This window comes from Aquarana catesbeiana, linkage group LG01 (assembly GCF_042186555.1).
Source record: "Aquarana catesbeiana isolate 2022-GZ linkage group LG01, ASM4218655v1, whole genome shotgun sequence".
NCBI lineage: Eukaryota > Metazoa > Chordata > Amphibia > Anura > Ranidae > Aquarana > Aquarana catesbeiana.
The window spans coordinates 325,620,670-325,647,468 of record NC_133324.1 but is presented as its reverse complement, the minus strand read 5'-3'; the positions used below and the strand labels follow the sequence as shown (position 1 = coordinate 325,647,468).

Genomic DNA, 26,799 nt, shown 5'->3' with positions numbered 1-26,799 from the left:
TTGCACTTTATGAATTATATAGGTTTGCATTGCACTTTAATTATGTCTCCTTGATTTATGGTATTGCAGCAGCGCGCTAAGTATACAATTTTTTAAAAAGGTAACATAACAGCAAAAGTAAGCATAACAAGTTTGTTCCAATGAAAAGATAAAAGGTGGGACAGGTAGGATTCACTGTATAAAAGCAACTTTGCATGAACAACCAACTTACTGTTTCTGACTGAGAGGAATAAAGCAAATTCTTGAAAACACGGTTACCGGCTCGCAGAAGTGACCAGACCGAACAAGTGCGCTCTTGTATGTGTTTCTCACTTCTTTCCTTGGCATTGTTACACAGGAAGGTCCCAAACAGGCAAGAGTAGGTGTGCTGTACCAATTTCACCTGAGCACAACAGAGGCTAGATAAAGTCGCTACATTACGCACACATAGCAGCAAAAGATAACTAAACAGTGTAAAAAATGCTAAAACTAAATGGCTAACAAAAATCAGCAGACGGAACCTTGGCAGATTAAAGCAAATAAAAGCTTGAAGTTTTCATACTGCTGAACACTGCTATGCTACTGAGAAATGATCCCCTCAAAAGTCTTCTATGAAACAGCAATTCCCCCTCAGCTATTTGACCACTCCAAAAATCTGAAAACATAACTAATACACGTTCTTTCCTTTTTTTCCTCACACTCGCCAAACGTCATGCTGGCATTGGTTCCTGTTTAAATTTGTGTGCGTGCACGCACATGTGAGTACAGGGACTAATGCAAATGAATACAATATGTAAAAGGTTGTCTAGACTGTTGGCCTGTAATTATGTCTTGAGCAGGGCACTTCCAAGCTATAGCATGGGAAAAAAAAAAAAAAAAAAAAAAAAAAAAAAATCACTGGACCAGCATGTACGTGTGTTTTTCTGAATCATGGATTTATAATAAAATATCGCTCTATTATACTTTTTTTTCTAATACTAAGAGCTTTACACAGTACTTTGTCAAGTTACTGTGGAGGGACCAGAAAGTTAGTGACTGCAACCACATGAGTGGTCTTGTAATTTTTAAATCAGACCCTGCAAACATAAAACGTACCTGTAAAGAAAAAAAACAAAAACACAACAGCTCCGGTCAGAGCCGCTCTACTAACAATCCAATGTTAGTACAGTGATCTCCCCCACTGAGCTCCCCCAACAATGGTTTTCCAGCATGCACGTCTGACAGAAGGCGGCTTAACTGCCCTACACATGGGCCAAATGTCGGCCAGTTTTTTATTGAAACCGACAGGTGTCGCCGGACATTGTGCGTACTAGGATTTACTTTCTTTATCGTACATCACAGGACACAGAGCCTTAAGTAATAACTTAATGGGTTATAGGTTACCTTTAGGTGATGGACACTGGTATAACCAATCCAGGAAGTTCACTCCCTATATAACCCCTCCTCCTTCCAGGAACACATCAGTTTTTTTCGCCAGTGTCTAAGGTGTTGTCACGAGTGAAGATGTGCTCTGAGGAGCTCCATGCTGGATTTAAATAGCCGCCAGAGCCATCCAAAGTGGATGGTACCTGGGCCTCCTATCGGAACTACGGGGTTGTGCTTGAAACGCCTCTCTTTGTAGGGCTGGACCCCGGGACACAGGGCTTAGGTTATGCTACATTACCTAAAGCTTTCCTGGTGGGGTGCTTTTACAGGTCCAAGGGAGTGGAACCCCCCGATATTAAGGGACCCGGTCCTTGAAGGTTTGCTAAATGCAGCCCGCCGTGATGGGTGAAGGTTGGATTGTCTGTTAATTCAGCAAATCCTGCGGCGGGGATAAGGGAAGGGAAGAAACTTAGCAACTAAAAAGTCCACCTATGTATTCTTCTTTAAAGGGAAAAAATGTCATGCCTTAATTCTCTACTAGAGGGAGTCTATGCACATACCTTAATCTGTTGTCTTCACTTTAAAGCTCAGTTTCTGTGTGGCCGCAGCAGCGTCTTCAGGGGCATATTTTTCTCAGGTAGAAGAAATCTGGCAAAATTCCTTTTTTCTCCCCCCTGAAGGGACCGAAGGGTTAGGGGAACATCAGCGGTGTATCCCCCTTACATTACTACCCCCCGCAGGGGGTGCAGAGGTCCCGTGTTACTGCTACTATAATGTACTGTTGCTTTTCCTGCTGATAGGGCTCTGCCTCCCCTCCCGTCCCCCCCTCGTGTTGGGTCACCGCGCACGGGAACATTTTTAAAAAATGAAACAGGGGGGTGGGTTTACGGAGGGGGCGGGGCCTAAACACAGCGCAGTGCAATGTCCACGAGGACGCAAGGCAGGCAACATTAAGAACACAGCTGGTACAGTCTCTCTTTGGCTGACGAGGAGGAAGCAAGCGGTCTGCACACAGGGTCACAGGAGCTGTAGGGCATGTGAGGGTTGCAAATGGCATTCCTGATACAGGAAGGACTTTTTTCCCAGCACTAGGCTGAACTTAATCGTTGAACATAGTCATGACAGTAAAGCCGCTATTAAGTGCAATTGTATAGTGCCTCTGTTTTTGTGCTTAGGACTATGCCTGCTTAAAAAAAAAACAAAAAAAAAACAAAAAAAAAAAAAAACACAAAGACCAAAAAGGTGTCAAAAGGTTTCACCCCCAGGCGCTAGGATCTCGAGTTGCATTTCCACGCTGTCATCCTCGCCTGAATTACCAATTATGGCAAGCCAGGGTGAGCCATTGGAACAAGTTGATGGTGCAACTGCTTCTCACATCTCAGCCCCTGTATACGTGACTGAAGATGTCCTTTCCTCCACCCTGCAGGGCCTGGAAGGAAGATTAGCGACTTTAATCGCATCCTCCATTCAAATGGATAGGAAGCGTACTAGATCCTACTCCCCCACTTCAGACCCCTTGCAAGGGGAACAGTGGGCACAGGATGAGGTGTTACCCTCAGGCAATCAGAAGGAAAGACAAACCAATGATTCCTCTACGGAGTAAACAACGGTAGATGAACCTTTTTCAGCCTCGCAATCTGAGAAATTGCTGATACAATCTCTTACGGAGATGGTTCGTTCTACTTTCATGCTACCCCTAACAGAGTTTCTGAAAAGCTTGGTTTCTTCCTTGGGTTCTTTAAAACCCTTACAGCCTTTGCATGCTTTCCTATCCATGCATTGCTAGAGCAGCTTATTTTTGCTGAATGGGATCACCCAGATAAGCATTTTCTCCCTCCAAAGAGATTTTCAGCTCTCTATCCCATGGAGGAGAAAATCAACAAAAAAAATGGAAAGTACCAGTCAAAAGAAAGTATAAACGCCCTTCATTTAAACAGGCTCTTTCCCCTGCGCCAGGGGCTTCCACCTTTAGGCAGACTCTAGAGGAAAACCTCAGGGTCAGACCCAGGCTCAAAAGAAGTCCTGGGGCCGGGAACCTGCAAAGCAGAATCCTAAAGCCTCATCATGAAGAGGCAACCCCCCTCACCAAGGTGGGGGGAAGACTTCTGCAGTTTCCAGAAGTCTGGCAAGAGGAAATTCAGGACAGATGGGTCATCTCCACGGTAACACTGGGGTACAAGCTGGAATTTCGGGACTTTCCACCGTCTCGTCTCCTGAGGTCAAGCGTTCCCAAAGATTCAGAGAAAAGACAATCTCTCAAGGGGTGATCATTCAGAACCAAAATGGAGATGTCAGACTTATTCTAGATCTAAAAAATCTAAATCAGTTCCTGAAGATCCGCTCCTTTCGCATGGAGACGATGGGGTCAATAGTTTCTATCCTTCTAGAAGGAGAACGTCTGGCATCTATCGACATCAGGGATGCATATATGCATGTTCCTATATTTCCTGCTCATCAAAGGTTTCTGAGGTTAGAGTTAGAACAGCAGCATTTCCAGTTTGTAGCTCTGCCCTTCGGGTTAGCTACAGCACCCCAGGTGTTCACAAAAGTGCTGGCCCCACCTCTAGCCAGGTTAAGGGCACGGGGTATAACAGTCGTGGCTAGACGATTACTAGTAGACCAGTCGGTGGCTCGTTTGGAGCAAAGCGTACGCATTACAACCAGTTACCTCGAAAGTTTGGGTTGGATTCTCAACCTAGAGAAAAGTCTTCCTTAAAACCGCTAAAAAGGCTGGAGTACTTGGGTCTGATCATAGACACAGCCGAGGAAAAGGTGTTCTTGCCTCAGGCAAAGATCAACTCCATAAGAGAGCTGGTGCGGATGGTTAGGTCAAAAGGCGATCCCTCGATTCCCTTTTGCATGAGGTTGCTAGGAAACATGGTGGCTTCATTCAAAGCAGTTCCTTATGCCCAGTTCCATTCAAGACTGTTGCAAAACAGTATCCTGTCTGCTTGGAACAAAACAATTCAAGCTTTAGACTTGCCAATGCAGCTATCCCCAAGAGTGTCCCAAAGCCTCACTTGGTGGTTACTAATCCAGAATCTGCTGAAAGGAAAATCCTTCAGACCAGTTCTCTGGAAAGTTGTAAGGACGGATGCCAGCCTTTTATGCTGGGGAGCAGTACTAGAAAAAAGACAACTGTCCAGGGACAGTGGTCAAGACCGAAAGACCCTTGCCCATCAACATCCTAGAGATTCGGGCAGTGCGTCTGGCTCTGAAGGCCTGGACTTTCAGGTTACGGGATTGTCCTGTCAGGATCCAATTTGACAATGCCACAGCTGTGGCCTATATCAATCACCAAGGGGGCACCAAAAGAGAGAGCTGAACCATATTCTAACTTGGGCAGAAAGGAATGTTCCATGCCTATCAGCAGTCTTCATTCCGGGAGTAGAGAGTTGGCAGGCGGACTACTTGAGTTGCCAGCAGTTATTCCTAGGGGAATGGTCTCTTAATCTGACATATTTCGGGCTGTTTGCCAAAGATGGGGGACTCCGGACATAGATCTTCTAGCATCCAGGTTCAACATGAAGTTAGTCAACTTTGTGGCCAGAACAAGAGATCCACTCGCATGCGGAACGGATGCATTGGTGACCCTGTGGGATCAGTTCTCACTGATCTATGCATTCCTCCCTATTCAGTTGCTGCCTTGACTTCTTTGCAGGATCAAGCTGGAAGGAAAGCTGGTAATTCTGGTAGCACCAGCATGGCCCAGGTGGTCATGGTATGCAGAAATCGTAAAGATGGCGGTGGAGGGTCCATGGTCCCTCCCACTACAGCCAGATCTGCTCTCACAGGGGCCGATATTCCATCCTACCTTACGGTCTCTAAATTTAATGGCTTGGCTATTGAAACCCACATTCTGAAGAAACGTGGGCTTTCCGGGTCAGTTATCTCTACCCTGATTAATGCAAGAAAGCCAGCTTCCAGAACTATTATAGGGTCTGGAGGGCTTATGTTTCCTGGTGTAAATCCAAGGGTTGGCACTCTCGGAGGTATATAATTAGGCAGAATTCTTGCCTTTCTACAATTAGGGGTAGAAATGAAATTGGCCTTGAGTACTCTTAAAGGCCAAGTCTCAGCTTTATCTGTCTTTTTTCAAAGACCGCATGCTACACATTCTTTGGTCTGGGGTTTTATGCAAGGGGTGATGTGGCTTAATCTGCCCGTCAAACCACCCTTGAACCCTTGGGACTCGAACTTAGTTTTGTCTGCCTTACAAAAACAGCCATTTGAACCGATACAACATATTCCCTTAGTCCTTCTGACAAGGAAGTTGGTATTTTTGGTTGCTATATCCTTAGCAAGGAGGGTTTCGGAATTGGCTGCTCTTTCTTGTAAAGAGCCATATTTGATTATTCATGCGGACATGGTGGTGTTACGCCCTCATCCAGACTTTTTGCTAAAAGTGGTTTCAGGTTTTCATCTGAACCAAGATATTGTCCTGCCATCGTTTTTTCCAAAACCATGTTCCGGGGAAGAAAAGTCACTACATTGTCTTGATGTGGTGAGAGCAACGAAAATCTATTTAAAAAAGACAACTGCTCAGATTCATAAGACTGATGTCTTATTTATTCTGCCAGAGGGTCCTAAGAAAGGACAGGCAGCGTCGAAATCCACTGTCGCTAGGTGGATTTGGCAAGTTATAATTCAAACTTATAATTTAAGGGGTAAGACTCCCCCTTTTCAAGTTAAGGCGCACTCTACCAGGGCGGTTAGTGCTTCTTGGGCAGTGCATCACCAGGCCTCCATGGCTCAGATCTGTAAGGCCACAACATGGTCTTCAGTACATACATTCACAAAATGTTATCAAGTGGATGTAAGGAAGTATGAGGATATCGCCTTTGGGCGTAGTGTGCTGCAAGCAGCAGTTTAGGTCCTCAAGTCTGGGGGTACCCTCCGGGTTGTGTCTCCCTCCCCTGAAGTGGCATTGCTATGGTACGTCCCATTAAGTTATTACTTAAGGCTCTGTGTGCTATGATATACAAGAAAATAGGATTTTTTTTAACAGCTTACCTGTAAAATCCTTTTCTTGGAGTACATCATGTGACACAGAGGTCCCTCCCCACTTTTGGGATTTAAGTATATTGCTTTGCTACAAAAACTGATGTGCTCCTGTAAGGAGGAGGGGTTATATAGTGAACTTCCTGGATTGGGTATACCAGTGTCCATCACCTGAAGGTGGCCTATAACCCATTAAAGTTATTACTTAAGGCTCTGCGTCCCATGATGTACTCCAAGAAAAGGATTTTACAGTTAAGCCGTTATAAAAAATCTTATTTTTCCACCCAGGCAAGCCATCACACCCTCTCTGGCTAAATCCTGGGGAATGCAGAACTGAAAAAAATCTTGCAAGACCTTGGAATAGACTGAAATGTCTCATGAAATTTCACCTGATCTGCATTCACAAGGAATTCACTTCCTGGAAGTGCTGTAATGTTACACTCCATTGCAAAAGGAGGGGGAAAGGCAAGTATAAATCTAACTTTTTCTGAAGGCTGCATTCACACAGGTGTTTAGCCATGTAGGATGGACAGCTGCGTGCAGATAGGTGCATCCAGCCATGATCACCACAAGCTTTTGCTTGCTGTGTGAACAGTCATGAATACCTGCGTCCACTGATACCCTGACATTAGATTCTTGCCACTGGGATTCACAGCATAGCTAAACCCCTATGCAAATATACCATTATAGGTACATTGTCCATCTACCTCTAGATGGTTTCTGAAAAAAAGAAAAAAAAAAAGGAGTGACGGATAGTATATGCAGACATCACACTGTACTGCAAGGTCCACTTTAAACCTTCTACTTAAATGAGCACTGGGTCAACATGTGTGGCTTCTGATTTTTGCTTTGTGACTGGACCGAACGAGAGATAGATATATCTGTCTGTCTATATTGTGAATAGCAGAGGGGGAAATCTTGCTAGCAGAACATAATCAAATAAGGCCCCTTTCACACTGGTCTGCTGCAATGTACCTACTGTTTTTGTGCGGGTTACCAGCGGTTTCCCATAGACTTTCTAAGGCCCTTTTTTGATGGTGCATTTTCTAAAAGCGCACCAAAAGTCCTGCATGCTGCATCTTTGGTGCGCTTTCAGAAAACACACCAAAAACATGGGACATAATAAAAAGTCAATGGGAAACCGCAGGTAAGCAACACAAAAACCGCTGGTACAACGAGCTGCACCCGCACTGCAGCCAAACCTCAGTAAGGTATTGTGAAAAGGGCTCAGTGAAGAGCTGCAGCATAGCTTTGAGCACCACATAAATAAGATATTCATATGCAATGCTCATTTATTTACCTAACTAAAATAACCGTTCTTGGATTAAAAAAAAAAAAAAAAAGCCGTTGACAATGAAACTGAGGTACACAAATATTTCTCAGTACACAGTAACCTGAAATACTACCTGAGGTAAACATTGAGGAATAGTAATAAAACAAACATTGGCTTAAACCCATATTTCTGCAAGTAGAATCCCCCAATACACAGAAAGGTGAATATACTGAACTCTTTAAGCCAAGCTGTTCTTCTAGATGTACTCACCAGAAAAGCCTCATTGAACTCGAAAGAACAAGGAAATTGTCTCTGTAATTGGTGAACACAGTCCAGCCACTGCAAGAAGACTGGGCAGCGTTCATTCAGGTCTTCAGAGTTCTCCCCATGCCCACAGCGGTCAGCAAATTTGTGCCCGAAATCCAACCACTCAGTTTCCACCAAAACCTGAAATCCCTATTTGAGGAAAAGGAACTCTAATGATGTACACATAATACAGAAAGCTAAAGGGTCAATTTTAAGATAGGTAAATAACTTTTTTTAACCACACTGTCAAAACTTACTGCTCAATTTTTCCCTGGTTAGTTACTTTGATAATGAAAAAAGTTATGAGTTAATATAAAAAGAAAAGTATACAGATTATTAGAAAATGATATTGACCAACCTTGCAATAGAATTACAGAGTGAAGTGGACTCAGGAGGAAGGAGTCACGGAATCAGAGCTCCATCACTGGCTAAGCTTGGAGAGAATAAGCATTAGGCTGGGTTCACATTTATGCGAATTGGATGCAAATTTGCACATCCAATTCGCATGACAGGAGAGTGTAACCGGCTCTCAATGAAGCTGGTACACACCTCCGGGGTGGCTGCGAAGGGCACTACAGAAGGGACTTGTGCGTCTTTGGCTCCGTTTCAGGTACGAATTCAGGCAAAAATTCGGACCGGATTTGCCCCTGAAACAGTGAACAGGGGCGCACCGGACCCTCTGCTGCGAGCCGCTCTGCAAATAACGTGAACCCAGCCTCAGACAAGGTTTTCTAGCCTCTCAAATTGTCTGAATTACCCGCAGAAATTTCAGTTGTGGCTGTTTTAGGGTGCCACAAACATAAGATGGTCAATTAGGTTTCTTTTAGGTAGATTGGGCAACACACATCTTAGGTCTACGATTACCCTAAATGTTAAACCAGTGAGGGTCCAATGAAAAATGTTCACATTTGTGCATTAACCTTCAAGTTCTAGCTGTACATTTACATTATCGCAAACATCTCTAAACCGCTGAGGGAGGCAAGACTGCTGCTGAAAAAAGGAAAAAAATTTCTTCAAATTCAAATGACAATTCTCACATGATAATCCTCTCGGACCTTGAAAGTCTAATGCTGCGCACACACGGTCAGAATTTCCGACAACAAGCTCACATCGAACATGTGTTGTTGGAAATTCCAAGCGTGTGTACACAATTCTGACGCACAAAATTCCACGCATGCTCGGAATGAAGCAGTAGAGCCGCACTGGCTATTGAACTTCATTTTTCTCAGCTTGTCGTAAGTGTTGTACATCACCGCGTTCTTGACGTTCGGAATTTCCGACAACATTTGTGTGACCGTGTGTATGCAAGACAAGTTTGAGCCAACATCCTTCGAAAAAAAATGCACGGTTTTGTTGTCGGAATGTCCGTCTGTACGCAGCATAAGTCTAAAAATTAACGTGACCGGAGCTGCTTTTTAAAGTATAATCAAAAGTATCATTAGGATACTCCAAAATGTTTCTCCTCATCAACATATGTTAAAGCTGGTCTATGCAAGTACTTACCTAAGTGGAACCAGGTCTCCCAGTTCACACTGCCAAGTCATGCCCAGAGCCTATTCGTATCAATCATCTTGCTACTACACCTACAGAATTGTTGACCATCTAGGACAGTCTTTTTCAATCTTTTTTCAGTCAAGGCACCTTTTAGAATCGCACACAACCCCAGAGCACACCAGTTTTCAGGCTAGTTCACACCAGTAAGTGCACCCAAATGCTAGCATTTTTTTGTGCGCTCTTGCTTTTTTTTTTTGATAGACTGCTCTATGCTTGTGAAACACACATGCTTTTTTATCCACTTAAGGACCAAGCCTATTTCTGACACTTGTTGTTTACAAGTTAAAATCAGTATTTTTTGCTAGAAAAATACTTAGATCCCTCAAAAAAAAAAAAAATATATTATATATATTATTTTTTATTTATTTTAGCAGAGACCCTAGAGAATAAAATGAAGATCGTTGCAATACTTTATGTCACATCGTATTTGCGCAGCGATCTTACCAACGCAATTTTTTTTGCAAAGAAAAAAAAAAAAAAACACCTTTTGGAATTAAAAAAAATATGACAACAGTAAAGTTAGCCCAATTTTTTACTATAATGTGAAAGATAAGGTTACGCCGAGTAAATTGATACCCAACATATCACACTTCAAAATTGCGCACGCTCGTGGAACATCGACAAACTTTGGTAAGGGACGTTAAAAATTTTTATACAGGTTACCAGTTTAGAGTTACAGAGGCAGGCTTGGGCTAGAATTATTGCTCTTGCTCCAACTATCGCTGTGCATCTGCAAACGGCAACGGCAAGGCATTTTTGTGCAGTGTGGGAAAAGCTCGCCCTCTCATATACCACCCCCCCCAGCACAAATCTTCCCATCCCACCACATCTCTTATCACTACAGGAGTAGGGACAGCAACAGAGAGGAGAGAGCCTAAAGGAAGTGTGGGCTGTGCTAACCTAACAATAGGGTATAGCCATATTGGTTTTTATTAGGACATGTGTTTTTTTTTTTTAGCTTTCATAGGACAGAAGCCTATTATGCAGTTTCTAAATGCTGTTCAAGAAAACATTTACGGTGGATGCACATAACATTGCTCAAGTTTAATGTACTTTAGGCCAGGTTGATATTTTAGAGGGATGTTCAAGGGTAATACATGTGACACAGACAAGTGCTGACCGATCTGTGAAAACACTGATCTATAAACACCCAAATACATACAGCCAAAAACAACCACCAAGGGACTGATACAATGCCTCTATTTTATGAGAGAAGGGGACTTTGGATCTGTTCATCTGACTGTGCAGCTTCTGCCCTATATCAGACGGGCATTAAGAATACACACCTCAATGGTCCTGTAATATGGATCCAGCAGGAGTTTGGAGAGAGCTACAATTTGTGGAGTGCGGTCCCATCCATCTGAACAGTGCACAAGAACAGGGCGCTGATCACGATGTAATGCATGAACAACCAGCAGGGATGACTTGAGTAACATGGAAAGATGCTGCAACCACTTTGTACCCTCCAGTGCAGATAGCCAACTATAGTGTGTAAAAAATAAGAAATCAAAAAAGGTTGTTCAACTTATACAATAAAGCGCATGGTTGAAATATAGCATTTATTTTTGTCCATCTATTTATAAGCTCCTACAACGCCTTAACAACAAAAGCTGGCAAGGATAAAACAAGTCGCAACGTTAAAGAGGTTGTAAACCACCCTATGCAAGTTGTACCTATGGGCAAGCCTAGAATAAGGCTTACCTATAGGTACTGTAAATATCTCCTAAATGTGCACCGTTTAGGAGACATTTACTATATACTGCGCTGATGATTTCCGTGACGTTTCTTCAGGAGCGTGTGCAGTGACGGGCGGCTCCCTCGCGCGAATGCCCTGCAGTGATGTCACACGGCTCTGGGCAGTCACAGAGCCGGAGTCCGCGACCCCGGAAAGGAAGACTGGCAAAGATGGATGCAGCCTGCAGCGGGGACGACTCAGGCTGTTTAAAGGTAAGGGTCACAATGTGCTGGTATGCGATGCATACTAGTAGGGCCGAAACAACTAATTGATTATGAAATTAATTACTACTTTCATAATCGATTAATTCGGCCAGTAACATAATAGGGTTAAAGAAACTAAAATTAGCCCTTTATAGTACAAAGAGCAAATAATCATTACTGTAAATATTACTTTCACTGTTGCATAGTAAAAAAAAATTAACCCCTTACAGTAGCAATTATTTGCTCTTTTTGTACTATAAAGGGCTATTTTTTTTTTAACCCTATAATATGTTATTAAACATCTTAGGCCTTGTTCACACCTATGTGTCTTTTGGTTCTTTTTGCAGAAATGCACTACAGTTCATTTAACGTTCACAGCTATGCTTTTTTCAGCTGCTGCGTATTTGAAAAGGGTCAAGGACTTTTTTCAACACAAAACTGCTTTTTTGGCTCAATATACTTCAATGGAGAAGCTGCAGAAAAGCATGTAATGCGTTTTTGCAGCAGTTTTTTTTTTTATCTGCCCAACAAATTGGCATTAAAAAAAAGGCATTAAAAAAATGCAAAAACGCACAATTGCACGTGCGCAAAAATCTAAATGCACATCAAAAAGCACTGCAGAAACTTATGAAAAGCAAACTGCGTAATTGTGTACCGAGCCTTATGCTGGCCACATGGATCAATTTTCAGACGAGAATATTCATATGAAAAATCTTTGTACATTCGCCGGAAAAGAAAGAATGCTGTTTGACATTTTCACTTGGTTTTAACATTGTTTTAAAATGAATGTAATTTCTGAATGAAAACCATATACACAGTCTGAAAATTCTTTTCACCAAGAAAATCGAACAAACGTTCTTAAAATTACATTTTTTTTTTTGAAGGAAGACATTTTTGTATGGCCAGCATATAATATATTACAGTTCTGTTTGAAAATCTGCAAAACAGTAACTTTTTCTTAAAAAAATTTGATCTGAGTCTGATATTTACCAGATTCAACCTCTAATAGTATATACGGTACATCTCTGTCGGTTATTCTCAGAGTGGATTAAAGATTTTACTCACTAACCATATAGTTATTTATATTTACCACTGTGTATAGGAGACATTTAAGAATAAAGTGCCTTTTTTTAAAATTTACATATTAACTTAAAATTATACACACTTTTTTTAAAGGTTATTATCCGATTAATCGAAACAATAAATCGGCCAACTAATTGATTATGAAAATCATCGTTAGTTGCAGCACTACATACTAGCACATTATGCCTTTACTTTGCAGGGAAGAAGAACGGAAGAAAAACCCACCATGCTTTACTTCCTCTTTAAAGATAGTTCATTCCTGTATACATCTATAGTCAAAATTGCATCACTCCATTTGCAAATCCAAGTATCACTTGTTTAAATACTGGTCATAAAATGTCCTTTATTGCATATTTCACATTTGCACAAACACATGAACAAATATCATCTCTTAGCACCAACCCCCCCCCCCCCCCCAAAAAAAAGGGGGGGTGCTATACTACATGTTTTTTTTTTTTTTTTGCCGCTTCAGTTAACTTTGTCCAGGGACTATCGTCAGTATGTTGTTCACGTATGTCCCAAATCCAGTCACATCATTACGGCCATACAGTGCTTTCCCCCCCTTTTTTTTTTTTTTTTAAAGCATTAGGCTGTGCAGGTATTGTATTACAATATAAGTTTCGGTATGCACAGTTGCAATGATATCGCCTTACAAAGTACATAACATACAGGGCCAGTTAGCCGTCTATTCGCGTGAAGCTATTGTTCATAGCTATATGTGTTGATACTTTCCTATCTGGTGTATCCCCCCATCCGCCCTCCTATATCCCCCCCCTGTTTATCCCCTATATGTGCAAGGCACCTAGGTTCCATACATTGTTTCCTTTTTTTCTCTTTCTTCTCGGCTCTGGCCTCTGGGCTGCTCTTAGCTCAACCCACCCCATTAATAGGAAGCGGATGTTCTCGGCCCTAGGATAGTATGGATGAGGGGGACGGCATTGTTTGAATCCAGAGGTTCCACATTCCTATGAATTTATTGTGACTGCTTGACCTAGTGTGGAATGTTCTCTCATTCCACACTGTGGAGTTAACAGCTCCCAACCAATCTTCCGGGGTAGGAGGAGTTCTTGATTGCCAAGACTGTGCGATTAATTTTCTGGCTTGGAACAGGCATCTTGCTACCGCAACCGCCGTGTTCCTGTCTCTTAGATCATTAGTAACGTGCCCCAGCACGCAGGTCCTAGGATCTATCTCTAGCTTAATTTTAAACGTGGTGTTTATTTTCTTTACAACCTCAGACCAGTATCTCACTAGTTTTGGACATCTCCAAAACATATGGATCAGATCTCCTGTTTCCCTGCATCTGGGGCACTCATCATTGATTCGACGGCCAAACATAAAGAGCTTTTTTGGCGTATAGTAGGACCTGTGCAATAGCATCAGATGGGAGGCCTTATGTGAGGGAGAGACCGACACCTCCGGTCCTAATTCCAAAATCCTTTTCCACTGTGTGTCCGTTATCTCCCCCACATCGGCCGCCCATCTGTCCCTACCCCCGAAAGAACCTACGTGCGTATTCATTTTCTTTATTAGTTGAGTATATATCTCTGCGATTAACCCCTTGGAGGTCTCTGATTTTATTATTGTTTGTAATAGTGGGATATTACACCATGTGGGGGGTTGGCTCCCGAACTGCTTGCTTAGGGCGTGTCTGATCTGTAAATAGCTATAGAGTACACGGCTTGGTAGCCCGTATTCGTGCCTTAGTTCCTCAAAGGGTTTCAGGGAATTCCCTTCATATATCTGAGTCAGTCGACGAATCCCGTTCCTTTCCCACAGTTTGTTCCTATCGACAGGTAATAGTTCCTGCAGATTCTTATTGTTCCAGATTGGTGAGTATTCTGAAAGTCCCTTGTACCCCATTATTCGCTTAGCTGTCTGCCAGACCCTAGTGATCATTTTAAGTGTCGAAGTCTCTCCCTGGAATGAGTCTGCCTCCAGTGCCTCAACCAGTGAGCTATGTGGGCTTCTCTGCAGAGCAATCTGGGCGTTCTTGCTTCCCCCCCCGTCAATGGCGCATCCCCCAAGTTGCTGCAACTGTGCTGCCAGAAAGTAGGTAAACGGGTGTGGGACCCCCAGTCCCCCCTCCGTGGCGGGGCATTGCAACTTTTGTAGGCTTATCCTGGCCTGTCCTTTTTTCCAGATTAGTTCCCTAAAAAGGGATTGGATTCTTTGGAACCACTTCTCCCCAATCCATACTGGGGAGTTGTCGAGCAAGTATAGTAGCTGGGGCAGCCATACCATCTTGATCAAGTTAACCCGGCCCGCCATAGAAAGGGGGAGTCTACACCAGATGTCACATTTTTTTAAAATTTTTAATAAGAGGGGGGCCAGGTTGTCTTCGATGAACGTACCAGGGTCCTTGGACATCACGACACCCAGGTACTTCATTTTCCCCGTAACTCTCAGTTGGGGTAAGCTCATTGAGATAGAACTGGTCAGTGGATCGACCGGTAGGAGCGATGATTTCTCCCAATTGGTATTCAGCCCTGAGAGTTTTCCAAATTCCTCCACTAGGTGCATTACTTTCTCCAATGAGGAGGGTATATCCCCAAGGAAGAATAGAACATCGTCCGCAAAAAGCGCTATTCTCTCTTCCTCGCCTTTTCTACGGAAACCCTGTAGATCAGGTGATGATCTCACCACTCCCGCCAGTGGCTCCATAGCCAAGACGAACAACAACGGGGATAGGGGACAACCCTGTCTTGTCCCTCTTTCGAGGGGGAAGCTTTCCGAATAGTCGTTGTTTATTTTGAGTTTTGCCCTTGGATGGTTGTAAAGAATTTTTAACCAATTGATGAATATGGGACCAAATCCAAACTTCTCCAGCACCCACCAAAGATATTCCCACTCCAGGCTATCGAAGGCCTTGGCGGTGTCCAAAGACAGTATGGCTCTAGGCCCCGCGTTCTCCGTTGGAACCTGGATATTTAAATATGCCCTTCTAATGTTGGTGCTGGTGGACCGACCGGGAATAAATCCCGATTGATCTGAGTGCACGAGTTTTGCAATACATTTGTTTAATCTGGACGCTAGCACCTTTGCTACAATCTTGGCGTCTGAACACAGCAGTGATATTGGTCTATATGAGGTGACTTCCAGTTGGTCTCTTCCCTCTTTTGGTATCACCACTATGTCAGCCTCCAACATTGATGAGGGTAGCCTCCCATCCTTAGATGCTTGTTCCAGTACTTTTAGCAGCTCCGGAAGTAGGACCTCCCCATACTTTCTATAGATCTCCAATGGCAGACCATCCGGGCCAGGGGATTTCTGGCCTGACAGCTCTGTAACAGCCTTTTGCAGCTCCTCCAGGGTCAGGGGGGACTCCATCTCGCTCCTATCCCCTTCCGAAAGCACTGGCAGATCCACCCCCTCCACAAACCCATCCATATCGCGCCGGTTCGACTTCCGGCGCGACCTGTACAGGTCCCTGTAGAACGCGGTGAAGGTCTCTAGGACCTTAGCAGGTTCGGAGGTAACCTCGCCAGCCGGTGTCCTAATTGAAAGAATGGCCGATGGGGAAAGGTTAGACTTGGTTATAAGTGCCAGCATCCGACCTACTTTCTCCCCTTCGCCATAGTAGTTTTGCTTTTGGAACAGTCTTTTATTTTCTGCTCTTCTGTTAATTAATTCCCTATATTCTAGTTGTTTACTGAGCCAGACCTCTTGCTTTGCGGGGGTTGGGTCCGTCACATACTGTGCCTCTGACTCCATAGCCTCCCTACTGGCCCTCACCTCCCATTCCCTTGATTTTTTCTTAACTATGACAACCTGTTGGTGTAGTAGTCCCCTAAGGAACGCTTTTAAAGTGTCCCACACTATCCCCGCAGGGGCTGGGTCTACGTTGAACGTTACAAACTCTTAGTTTGGAAGTAATTTCTGCTGGGCTGCTTATTAAATCCAACCATAATGGTTTTATTGTCCACCTTTTCCGGCTAGGTCTAACATTTAAATTCAGGGTCAGGATCAGGGGGGAGTGGTCTGAGATACCCCTCGGCTTATACTCTATGTCCCCTATTATTTGCAGAGCTTCACTGTTGCCTACTGCCATATCTATTCGTGAAAGAGTGGAGTGGGATCCCGAATAACAAGAGTACTGTCGGGTTTTTGGGTTATGGGATCTCCACAGGTCACACCACCCGACTTCTACCAGAAGTTGGCCTAAGCGGCCTTCCGATAGCCTTTCTGCCCGATTTATAGGCGGAAAACGGTCCATTTTATTATCCAAAACTGCATTAAAATCCCCGACCAAAATTATCGGTACATCTAGCTTGTTCTCCACAAATTCCAGCAGCTCCAAAATGATCTCTGTTTTAAACGGGGGAGGGATATAAATATTTGCTATTACCAGAGGCTTGTTTTCTATGACGCAACTTAAAAAGACATAACGACCCAACGTGTCGATTCTGGCTTCCCTGCAGGAAAACGGGATGCCTCTCCCCACCAATATGCTCACCCCTCTTGAATATAAGGTGTGGACTGAATGATACTGTGCTTGAAATTTTTAGTTCCGAACATGTAGTTTGGTATCGTTAGTGAGGTGAGTTTCCTGCAGGCAAGCCAGTCCAACGCCATGAGCTTCCATTACTGCAAAAACTGCTGCCCTTTTAACTGGGTCACCCATACCCCTGATATTCCAAGAGCCTATCTTTAGCATTTTAAGAAATGTTTTGATAGAGAAGGCAAGAGTGCATCAAGAAGAGAGGGAGGAGAAAAAAAAAAAAGAAGAGATGAGAAAAAGAAAAAAAAAAAAAAAAAGAAAAGGGAAGAATATCCAAAAGGAGAGGGCGTTTTGTTTGTGTGCTGGTGAATGCCAAATTGTTCGTGAGCACTATGGTTGTGTTAAAAAAAGACAAAGAATAAAAAATAAATTGATTGGGGACGGGCGGAGGGCCCCCGCGTCCGGGGGCTCCCCCCCCCCCCGTATTTCCAAGCTGCAAGTGCAAACTCCACGTGCTAGTATACTTTACATTTATTATTACAGGCCCACCCTTCGTGACTATATGTGCCTTGTATTTGCCCCATTGCCTAGCCCTATGTCTCACTATAGACCCCCCTCCCCCCCCACCCACAGCTTTGTGCATCCCCCTTGTTACCACCCATGTTTGTGACCCCCCCCCTGCCTAATTAGGCTAGCCCTAGGGGCTGTGATTGTGACCTTATTCTCCCCTCCCAGCCATACTAAGAATACCTCCCCATGATTGTGCTGAAAAAATATATTATAACTCGCTACCACATACTTACCCCCCTTCCCCCCTCCCTCCACCCTCTTCCAAAACCCCAAGACAACATTTAAAGCATACAAAACTAGTGAGATCACATCCTTTCTCCGTGTTCCCATCTCACACCCCCCCCCCCCCTTCCCCCCTCCCGCGTCCCCTGTGTCCATTGCTGGTTGCTATGGGAAAAAAAAAAAAAAAAAAAGACAAAAAAGGATAACAAACAAAAAAGAGAAACAAAAAAGAAAAACCCAAGAGAAAAAAAAAAAAAAAAAAAGATTTCACATTGTCCTCTTTTCCTATCCAGGTTTGGTCTTATTTGAACACTAGCTCTGCAAATCCGCTTTGTTGTCGTCTAGCCACTTTGTTGCCCCCGCTATAGTGTCAAAAAAGTGGGTGGACCCCAGGGCAGTGATACGCAATCGTGCAGGATACAACAGAGCATATTCTAGATTGTAGGGCCGCAGGCTACGCTTAATGTCCCTGAATTCAGCCCTCCGTTTCTGTAGGTCTGGGGAGTAGTCGGGAAAAAAATAAAATCTTGACTCCATTATATAAAATGTCCCCCAGCTCTCTAGCCCTACGCATCAGCGTTACCTTGTCTCTGTAATTAAGGAGCTTCATTATTATTGGCCTAGGGTGTCCTCCAGGTGCTGGGGCCCTGGTTGGAACTCTGTGAGCTCTTTCAATAGCGAAGAGGTGGGAGAAGGTTTCCATCCCAAACACTCCCCTAAGCCACCTCTCCAGGAACTCCTCAGGTTGGGGACCCTCGCACCGCTCCGGTAGGCCTACTATCCTCACATTGTTCCTGCGAGACCTATTCTCCATTTCCTCTATTTTGCCTTTATGCGAGCCCATCTGCAATTTTAAAGATTTGAGCTCTTGCCTCAATGGGATTAGTTCGTCCTCAGCCTGACTAACTCTCTCCTCCAGTGCAGTTGTTCTAGCAATAGTCCTTTGCAGTTCTTGATTTAGCGTAGTTATCTCTTCTTTTAATCCCATCAGCTGGTCGCACAAGTCGCTTAAGGAGGCCTTGCAAGAATTAACAGCGCATAGGACATCTTTTAATGTGGGTTCGGGCTCTAATGGGGCGTCATGCGCCGCAATCTTGCTAGCTGCTGGTCCCGCGGATTCGCCAGCAGATCTATTGCTGCTCACCGTTTTTGTTGTGTGTGACGCCGCTGGTCCTTTTCCTAGGCTCCTCCTGTCCCCTAAGCCCCCTGCATGCGGCCCATCCTGTTGCTGCTGGGTGTTTTTGGATGGGGATGGGGTAGGGAGATGCGAAAATTTTTCCAGTTTAGCCGCGGCGGCAGCTGCTGCCTGGTTCGCCTTTTCCTTTGATGTGTGGGTCGTTTGAGAGCTGGCGCTGTCCTGCTGTTGCAGTTCCTCTCCCTTTTTCCTGGTCATGGCTTTTTAGGTGAATCAAGGGAGTGTGTGAAAGGTTTGAGCCGCTCGTGGGGTTAGTGCTTTCCTTTCTCCCTCTCTTTGCCTTCGCCTATTTACGGATACTACTTAGGTGGTTGTCCACTTTTAAGCTTAGGCGGTGTTACAGTTCAATACAATTAGTATAATATGGAGAGGGGTCAGCGTTGCTCTATTTGTCGCAACCCTTCGCTAGTCACCAGGGGGTATCCCCTCCTCTAACAGGCACAAATCGCAGAGTATCAGAGTATCAGATAGCCCAAGCTTGCCAAATGCCAGATTGATCACTGGATGGCAGTATATCAAAACTGCCTGGGCCCACCTAAACCACCCCCTCCCCCTATCAGTAATAGAGAGCTAGAAGACTGAGCCTTGAAGAGAAAGATAGGAAGAAACAGTCCGTCCCGGGTATAGCTGCAAAAGATGGTACCTTGGTGCTGCCAAATACCTGGGCAGCGCAGGGACGCCTCTGGGGGTTAATCCCCTCGCCGGCGGTGCACGCCGTCCACACCGCTTCTCCTCGCCGACGCCAAGGCCGTTGCCAGGCAACTGACACAGGCAGGCAGCCTGGACTCCTCCGCCCCGCTCCGTGGGCTCCGAGCTGAATGCTTTCCCGAGCAGCTATGACACTGCGCCGCTGGGGGGACAGAACTAGGGGAGCCAGGCAGCCGGGAGAGCGCCGGGATCTGCAGGGTGAGAGAGGCTACGACTGTCAGGCCAGGACGCTGGCTGGATCCCGTGGACACGGAGGCATGGGGCTGGGGGAGGATCGCACGCTCTCACTCTGGCATCCGGTCACGCCCCTCCATACTACATGTTCCATTAAAAAAAAGTTATACCCAGTAAGAGACTGTCATGCAGAGTCTGTAATCATCATATATTCCAACAAAGTTAAAGCCAATAATTTGGCATCAGTGCATTTTTGTTTATGGCACTGCAGAATACAAAAAAAAAAAAAAAAAAATTCTCTATAGCTATATCCACATACACACACACATACCCCTTCGTCGTAGGGTTCAATATGGAGTTGGCCCACCCTTTGCAGCTATAACAGCTTCAACTCTTCTGGGAAGGCTGTCCACAAGGTTTAGGAGTGTGTCTATGGGAAGGTTTGATCAGAAGCGCATTTGTGAGGTCAGGCACTGATGTGGACGAGAAGGTCTGGCTCACAGTCTCCACTCTAATTCATCACAAAGGTGTTCTATCAGGTGGAGGTCAAGACTTCTGTGTAGGCCAGTCTAGTTCCAACCTGTTTGGAGCCGCAGCCATCTTGCCACTTCTGGAAGCTGCTGATGCTTACGTTCCAGTCTGAAGCCTGACAGCTGTACTTCAAGAACTTTGCTTCAACTAGCCACATGCCTGCTGAGCTCTGCAGCCTTACGGTGATCCTATGGAGGTCTATATGGGTCTATGACAAGCCTTGATCCACTTATCTAGTGAGTGCATTTTTATTCTTTTTTTTTTTTTTAAATAAATCGTTACACCTAGATGGAGGTGCCCTCTTGCGTTTGATCTCTCTCTCTCTCTCTCTCTCTCTCTCCACACATACATACATATACACACACATTTTATGTGGCCATTACTTTGGTTCTAAAGGCATACTTTTTTTTTTTCTCCTTAACGCGTTCTCTACATTAGTAAAGAACCTTCCAATATCTTCTCACCCCAGCCCCCATCCAAATACTTATCTGGCTGCTATTTTGATCCAGCGCTGTGCTTGTCTGCAGCAGCACTGCTCTCTCTCCCTCTTCTCACAGGACAGAGGCAACAGCGGGAGTCCTTGGTCAATCAAATCTGGCAAGGTATAATGGAGGGGGCACGGCCAAGCCACGCTCCTATAGACACACACAGCCCTACTTGGGAGCGTGCCCCACACAGCACGCAGCTTGCTGCAGAGGCACTCAGGTAAGAGGAGGAGAATGCCTTTACAACCACTTTAGGCAGCCATACAATGTTGTTCTGGTTAGTGTGATGGTTAATACCACAACTGACACACAAGCTATAACTACTGGCAGGCACATAAACTACACGTTTTCGCCATAAGACATCAATTGGTAGCTCCCTGCCCATATGGAAAAAACTGACCCAAAATTGCAAATGTAAATAGCAAGAAACCAAAACTAGCTGGAAAAGGTCAGAATAAAAGTATGAACACCACAGTGAATGACAGAAAACAATTACTTGGCTGGATCAGGCATCTGTGTACACAGCAGACGTAATGATTGGAAGCTCTTGCGGATGGAGTGAATATTGGCCATCCCCATGAACACAACTTCACAGTTGGGATAATACTCTGTAAAGAAAACAGGCGATTGTGTGAATTACCAGAGGGATCATTTGCTGACTGTCATACAAAACACTTAAGTATTATATTTGATTCATAAGAAGATGAAATTTCACTAGCAGCTCAACATTCATTTAAACAGTGGTTGTACATAAATTGCTCCAACTTGCACAAACACCAAAGCTTTAAAAAGGAAACCTGTCACGAGAGACAAAGGTTGGCTGAATGCAACTACTGCTCTTTCCTTGTGAAAATGCTACTTGGAGGGAAAAAGTATTTAGAAAAACGTTCCAACCAAAGCTGTATATAATCTTGAAATAAAAAACACACACCACCACCAATTGTGAGAAGGCTTACCGGATGGAGTGGACCCAATGGGGCATACGCCGGACTGGGTCGGATGCGCTTAGGTGATGGGTGGCTGGAAATGGCCCGGGAAGGCGATGTTGGTGGATGGACCCACGCGTTACTCTGTCACTCTAGGCGATGCAGGAATCCAGAGAGATGTGTGGACCAGAACGCACATTGTAGTTTCGCTCAAATTGATGTTGAAGAAGGCAGGTAGAGGATGGCAAGAAAGAAAAAGGCCATATAGTGTAAATCGGTTTAAGAAAAAATTTATTCAATAAAAAGGATATACACTCACTTCTAAAATGATGTAAAAACAGCGCTGAGGATAAAATGTGGTGACAGTGGGGTCCTGCCCCACGCGTTTTGTCTTCATAGACGTTGTCTGGGGGTTCCCCCCACTGTAGCCACCAAGACATATATAGGGGATGCATCAATGTTAATGGGAATCAGCTCCATGAACGGAAACAGCACTTCCGGTATTCGGCCAAAATGGCCGCCCGGCGTGCGTTCCAAGCCTCTCTATGGTTAACATGTGGGCCCAGGAAATAAAAAGGATCAAAACAGCCAAAGAAGTCAAAAAATGCAAAAACGTATGATATGTGAAAAGTGAATAACAGTTCAACTGTTTTACATCATTTTATAAGTGAGTGTATATCCTTTTTATTGAATACATTTTTTCTTAAACGGATTTACACTATATGGCCTTTTTCTTTCTTGCCATCCTCTACCTGCCTTCTTCAACATCAATTTGAGCGAAACTACAATGTGCGTTCTGGTCCACACATCTCTCTGGATGCCTGCATCGCCTAGAGTGACAGAGTAACGCGTGAGTCCATCCACCAACATCGCCTTCCCGGGCCATTTCCAGCCACCCATCACCTAAGCGCATCCGACCCAGTCCGGCGTATGCCCCATTGGGTCCACTCCATCCAGTAAGCCTTCTCACAATTGGTGGTGGTGTGTCTGTTTTTTATTTCAAGATTATATACAGCTTTGGTTGGAACGTTTTTCTAAAGACTTTTTCCCTCCATACACATATTGATGGTCCCTTTGCAGTATTTATACTTGGAACTGTGATTTTGACGTTTTCCATATTGGACATTTTCTCATTTCTACTAGCGCTACACTTATTGTGTTTTTTCTCTGTTTTACTTTGTTGGTTGTGTTAGCTGCTTTTTGCTGTTACGGCAGCGCAGATTTGCTTTGTATATATGAAAATGCTACTTGTCTGGCTCATGTTCTGACTTCAGTACACTCCAGTTACTGAGAACAAAAACCAGGGACAACAGAGGTATGGTGGAAGTGTCAACCTCCGCTTTTCTCTCCTTTCAGACTACACCCCCCTAACAGTTTGAGAATTATTGTTCTTTACCAAAAGAACATACGATCCACAATAATTATGCTAAGAAAATGAGTACGTGTTGTAGATTTCCTCTAGCATTGCTGCAGATTCTCCTTGCCATTTTGTTGAAAGCCCAGAGCAGTCACTTCCTTATTGATAACTCTCCTTATGCCGACCTTACATGTATTGAAATTCGGCCAGTTCAGCAGGGACCGACCACATTTTGATCCAAGTATGGACAGGCTGGTTCATACATGGATACATTCGACTTGTGTACAACCAGCCTGTTGGGTTGTACACAAGTTGGGTTTTTCCCGGGTTATAGCCGGCAACACTGATTATATTCTAAACGTGGGAAAGGCTCCCCGATCCCAGAATACAACATCACAGCGGGAGGAAAACCTACATCCACATAGAATGTGTGGATGCGGGAATCAAATTTTCAACCCGTGGTTGCAGGAAAGAAAAATCGCATCATCTATGGCTTGCCTTACAATGCTCAGACTGCTGCTGCCCAGGGTGAAGGGAGAGAAAATCAGGCAGATAAGAGGAGACACTATTCTGGTAAGTTTAATTCTTTTGTGCTTCTCTGGCAGCAGAGTTTGCCCTGTCACCTCTCCTCCTTATCTTTAGTCTCTCCACAATCTGTCCCTTTTCCGCACAGTCTTGGTCAATTCTTTTGCTTAAACAGTATAGGAACTTATTTTTAATGTTTTACATAGCTATACCAAAAAGGGGCCAGCATGAAGTGATCAATCAGAACTTAATTTTCTGACTAAATTTTCCACTTTAAACAACATTTTCAATAATAAAAGAAAAAAACTTTAAAAAAAATGCTATAGTAGGAGTAATATTTTCCAATGCTCAGATTTTTTGTTCAGTGACTTCACAGAAGAATACTATTCTAATGCCTCCTTTTTTCTACAATGAAGCTGCCAAATAGAACAATTAGGTATTGAAAATGTCACAAATCCTAAATTTGTGTATATACCTAGTTAAAAAGAAGTACCGTATATACTAGAGTATAAGCCGACCCAAATATAAGCCGAGGCACCTAATTTTACCACAAAAAAACTGGGAAAACTTACTGACTCGAGGATAAGCCTAGAGTGTGAAATGCGCAGCTACTGCAAGTGGAAAAGAGGGTCAACAATGCCCATTTGCATGCCATAGGTCCCCCGAACTTCAAACTCGGTAGGTAAGGGTTCCTAGGTGCCCCCTAGCTGCAGCCAAAATTTGGGGTCTCTGGACCCAAAGAGTCCCGAAATGACATTGCAGCAGATGGACACAGTTGACCGACTTTGGGGCCCCATATCTCGGGGCCACTTGGTGCTAGCCAAGTGGAACTAGCACTACAACATATCCAAAGCTGGGGTTCCTAACACCAAGTAGCCCGAGATATGGGGCCCCAAATTCGGTTTGGAAAATGTCAAGAACTTTTCTGCAGCAGAGAATGACATTTTCCAAACTGACTTTGGGGCCCCATATCTCAGGGCTACTTGGTGCTAGGAACCCCAGCTTTGGATATGTTGTAGTGCTAGTCTAGTTCCACTGGGTTTGCACTCCAAATATGGGGTTCCTAGCACCAAGTGGTCCCGGGATACGGGGCCCCAAAGTCGGTTCGGAAAATGTAATTCTTTGCACCAGAAAAGTGCTTGACTCGAGTATAAAAAGAAGGGGGCACTTTCAGCACAAAAAAAAAAAAAGTGCTGAAAATCTCGGCTTATACTCGAGTATACAAGGTAATGTATTACCTGCTTCCAGGGCCGATCCTGGATGGGGTGCACTGCACCCGGGCGACACAGAGGTGGGGGCGCTGAAGCGCCAGAGTGCTCCCCTCCCTCCTCCTCCTCTTCCTTGTCCGTAGGCGGCTCTCTGCTGGTTGCCGCCGCCGTGTTTCCTGCCGAGTGCAGAAGCCCATCCCCCCTCCCTCCTCCTGTCAGAGGAGGAGAGCGAAATGAGATCGGAGCGGCTGTCTGTGTGAGAAACCAGCCGCGCAGTGATGACACTGGGGGGGGGGGGGGGGGGGGGGGGGGGCGCGGCCCGTGCCCAACGTGTTCCAGTTCTCCTCCTCCTGTGTCTCACTCCCGCCTGACACGCTCTGTTCTACACCCGGGCGGCGTGGCTGCACACCTCTCCTCTACAGCTGCCGCCCGGGTGTTTTAAATTAGCCTAATGTAGGGGGAGGGGTTTGTCCTGGGGGGGGGTCTATATTAATGTAGGGGGGGTGGTTTCGTCCTGGGGGGTCTATACTAATGTAGGGGGGGGTGGTTTGTCCTGGGGGTCTATACTAATGTAGGGGGAGTGGTTTGTCCTGGGGGGTCTATACTAATGTAGGGGGAGTGGTTTGTCCTGGGGGGTCTATACTAATGTAGGGGGAGTGGTTTGTCCTGGGGGGTCTATACTAATGTAGGGGGAGTGGTTTGTCCTGGGGGTCTATACTAATGTAGGGGGAGGGGTTTGTCCTGGGGGGGGGTCTATATTAATGTAGGGGGGGTGGTTTCGTCCTGGGGGGTCTATACTAATGTAGGGGGGGGTGGTTTGTCCTGGGGGTCTATACTAATGTAGGGGGAGTGGTTTGTCCTGGGGGGTCTATACTAATGTAGGGGGAGTGGTTTGTCCTGGGGGGGTCTATACTAATGTAGGGGGGTCTATACTAATGTAGGGGGAGTGGTTTGTCCTGGGGGTCTATACTAATGTAGGGGGAGTGGTTTGTCCTGGGGGTCTATACTAATGTAGGGGGTGGTTTCGTCCTGGGGGGGGTCTATACTAATGTAGGGGGTGGTTTCGTCCTGGGGGGGTCTATACTAATGTAGGGGGGGTTGTTTGTTCTGGGTGGGTCTAAACTAATGTGGGGGAGTGGTTTGTCCTGGGAGGGTCTATACTAATGTAGGGGTGGTTTTCTCCTGGGGGGTGTCTATACTAATGTAGGGGGGGTTGTTTGTTCTGGGGGGGGGTCTATACTAATGTGGGGGGGTGGTTTCGTCCTGGGGGGTCTATACTAATGTAGGGGGGGTGGTATCGTCCTGGGGGTCTATACTAATGTAGGGGGGAGTGGTTTGTCCTGGGGGTCTATACTAATGTAGGGGGAGTGGTTTGTCCTGGGGATTTATACTAATGTAGGGGGGGTGGTTTGTCCTGGGGTCTATACTAATGTAGGGGGGTGGTTTGTCCTGGGGGGGGGTCTATACTAATGTAGGGGGGGGTGGTTTGTCCTGGGGGGGTCTATACTAATGTAGGGGGGGTGGTTTGTCCTGGGGGGGTCTATACTAATGTGGGGGGTGGTTTCATCCTGGGGGGGGTCTATACTAATGTAGGGGGGGTGTTTTTTCTGGGGGGGTCTATACTAAAGTGGCTGTGTGAGAAACCAGCCGCGCAGTGACATCACTGGGGGGGCGGCCCGTGCCCCCACGTGTTCCAGTTCTCCTCCTCCTGTGTCTCACTCCCGCCTGACACGCTCTGTTCTACACCTGGGCGGCGCGGCTGCACACCTCTCCTCTACAGCTGCTGCCCGGGTGTTTTAAATTAGCCTAATGTAGGGGGAGGGGTTTATACTAATGTAGGGGGGGTGGTTTGTCCTGGGGGTTTATACTAATGTAGGGGGAGTGGTTTGTCCTGGGGGGGTCTATACTAATGTAGGGGGGTCTATACTAATGTAGGGGGAGTGGTTTGTCCTGGGGGG

At 45.1% G+C, this 26,799-nt stretch overlaps 1 protein-coding gene across 6 annotated transcripts in view; it reads right to left on the bottom strand.

The window, feature by feature from the left end:
* MTMR3 (myotubularin related protein 3) overlaps window positions 1-26,799 on the bottom strand; it is a 188,957-nt gene that overhangs the window by 33,880 nt on the left and 128,278 nt on the right. For all 6 annotated transcript variants that reach the window (XM_073630785.1, XM_073630762.1, XM_073630795.1 and 3 more), the window contains exons 12-15: window positions 21,322-21,433; window positions 10,765-10,960; window positions 7,889-8,074; window positions 212-382 (exon numbers count right to left, since the gene is read on the bottom strand). In XM_073630785.1, the coding sequence (XP_073486886.1) occupies window positions 212-382; window positions 7,889-8,074; window positions 10,765-10,960; window positions 21,322-21,433 (665 nt within the window). The remainder of the gene's footprint in view (window positions 1-211; window positions 383-7,888; window positions 8,075-10,764; window positions 10,961-21,321; window positions 21,434-26,799) is intronic.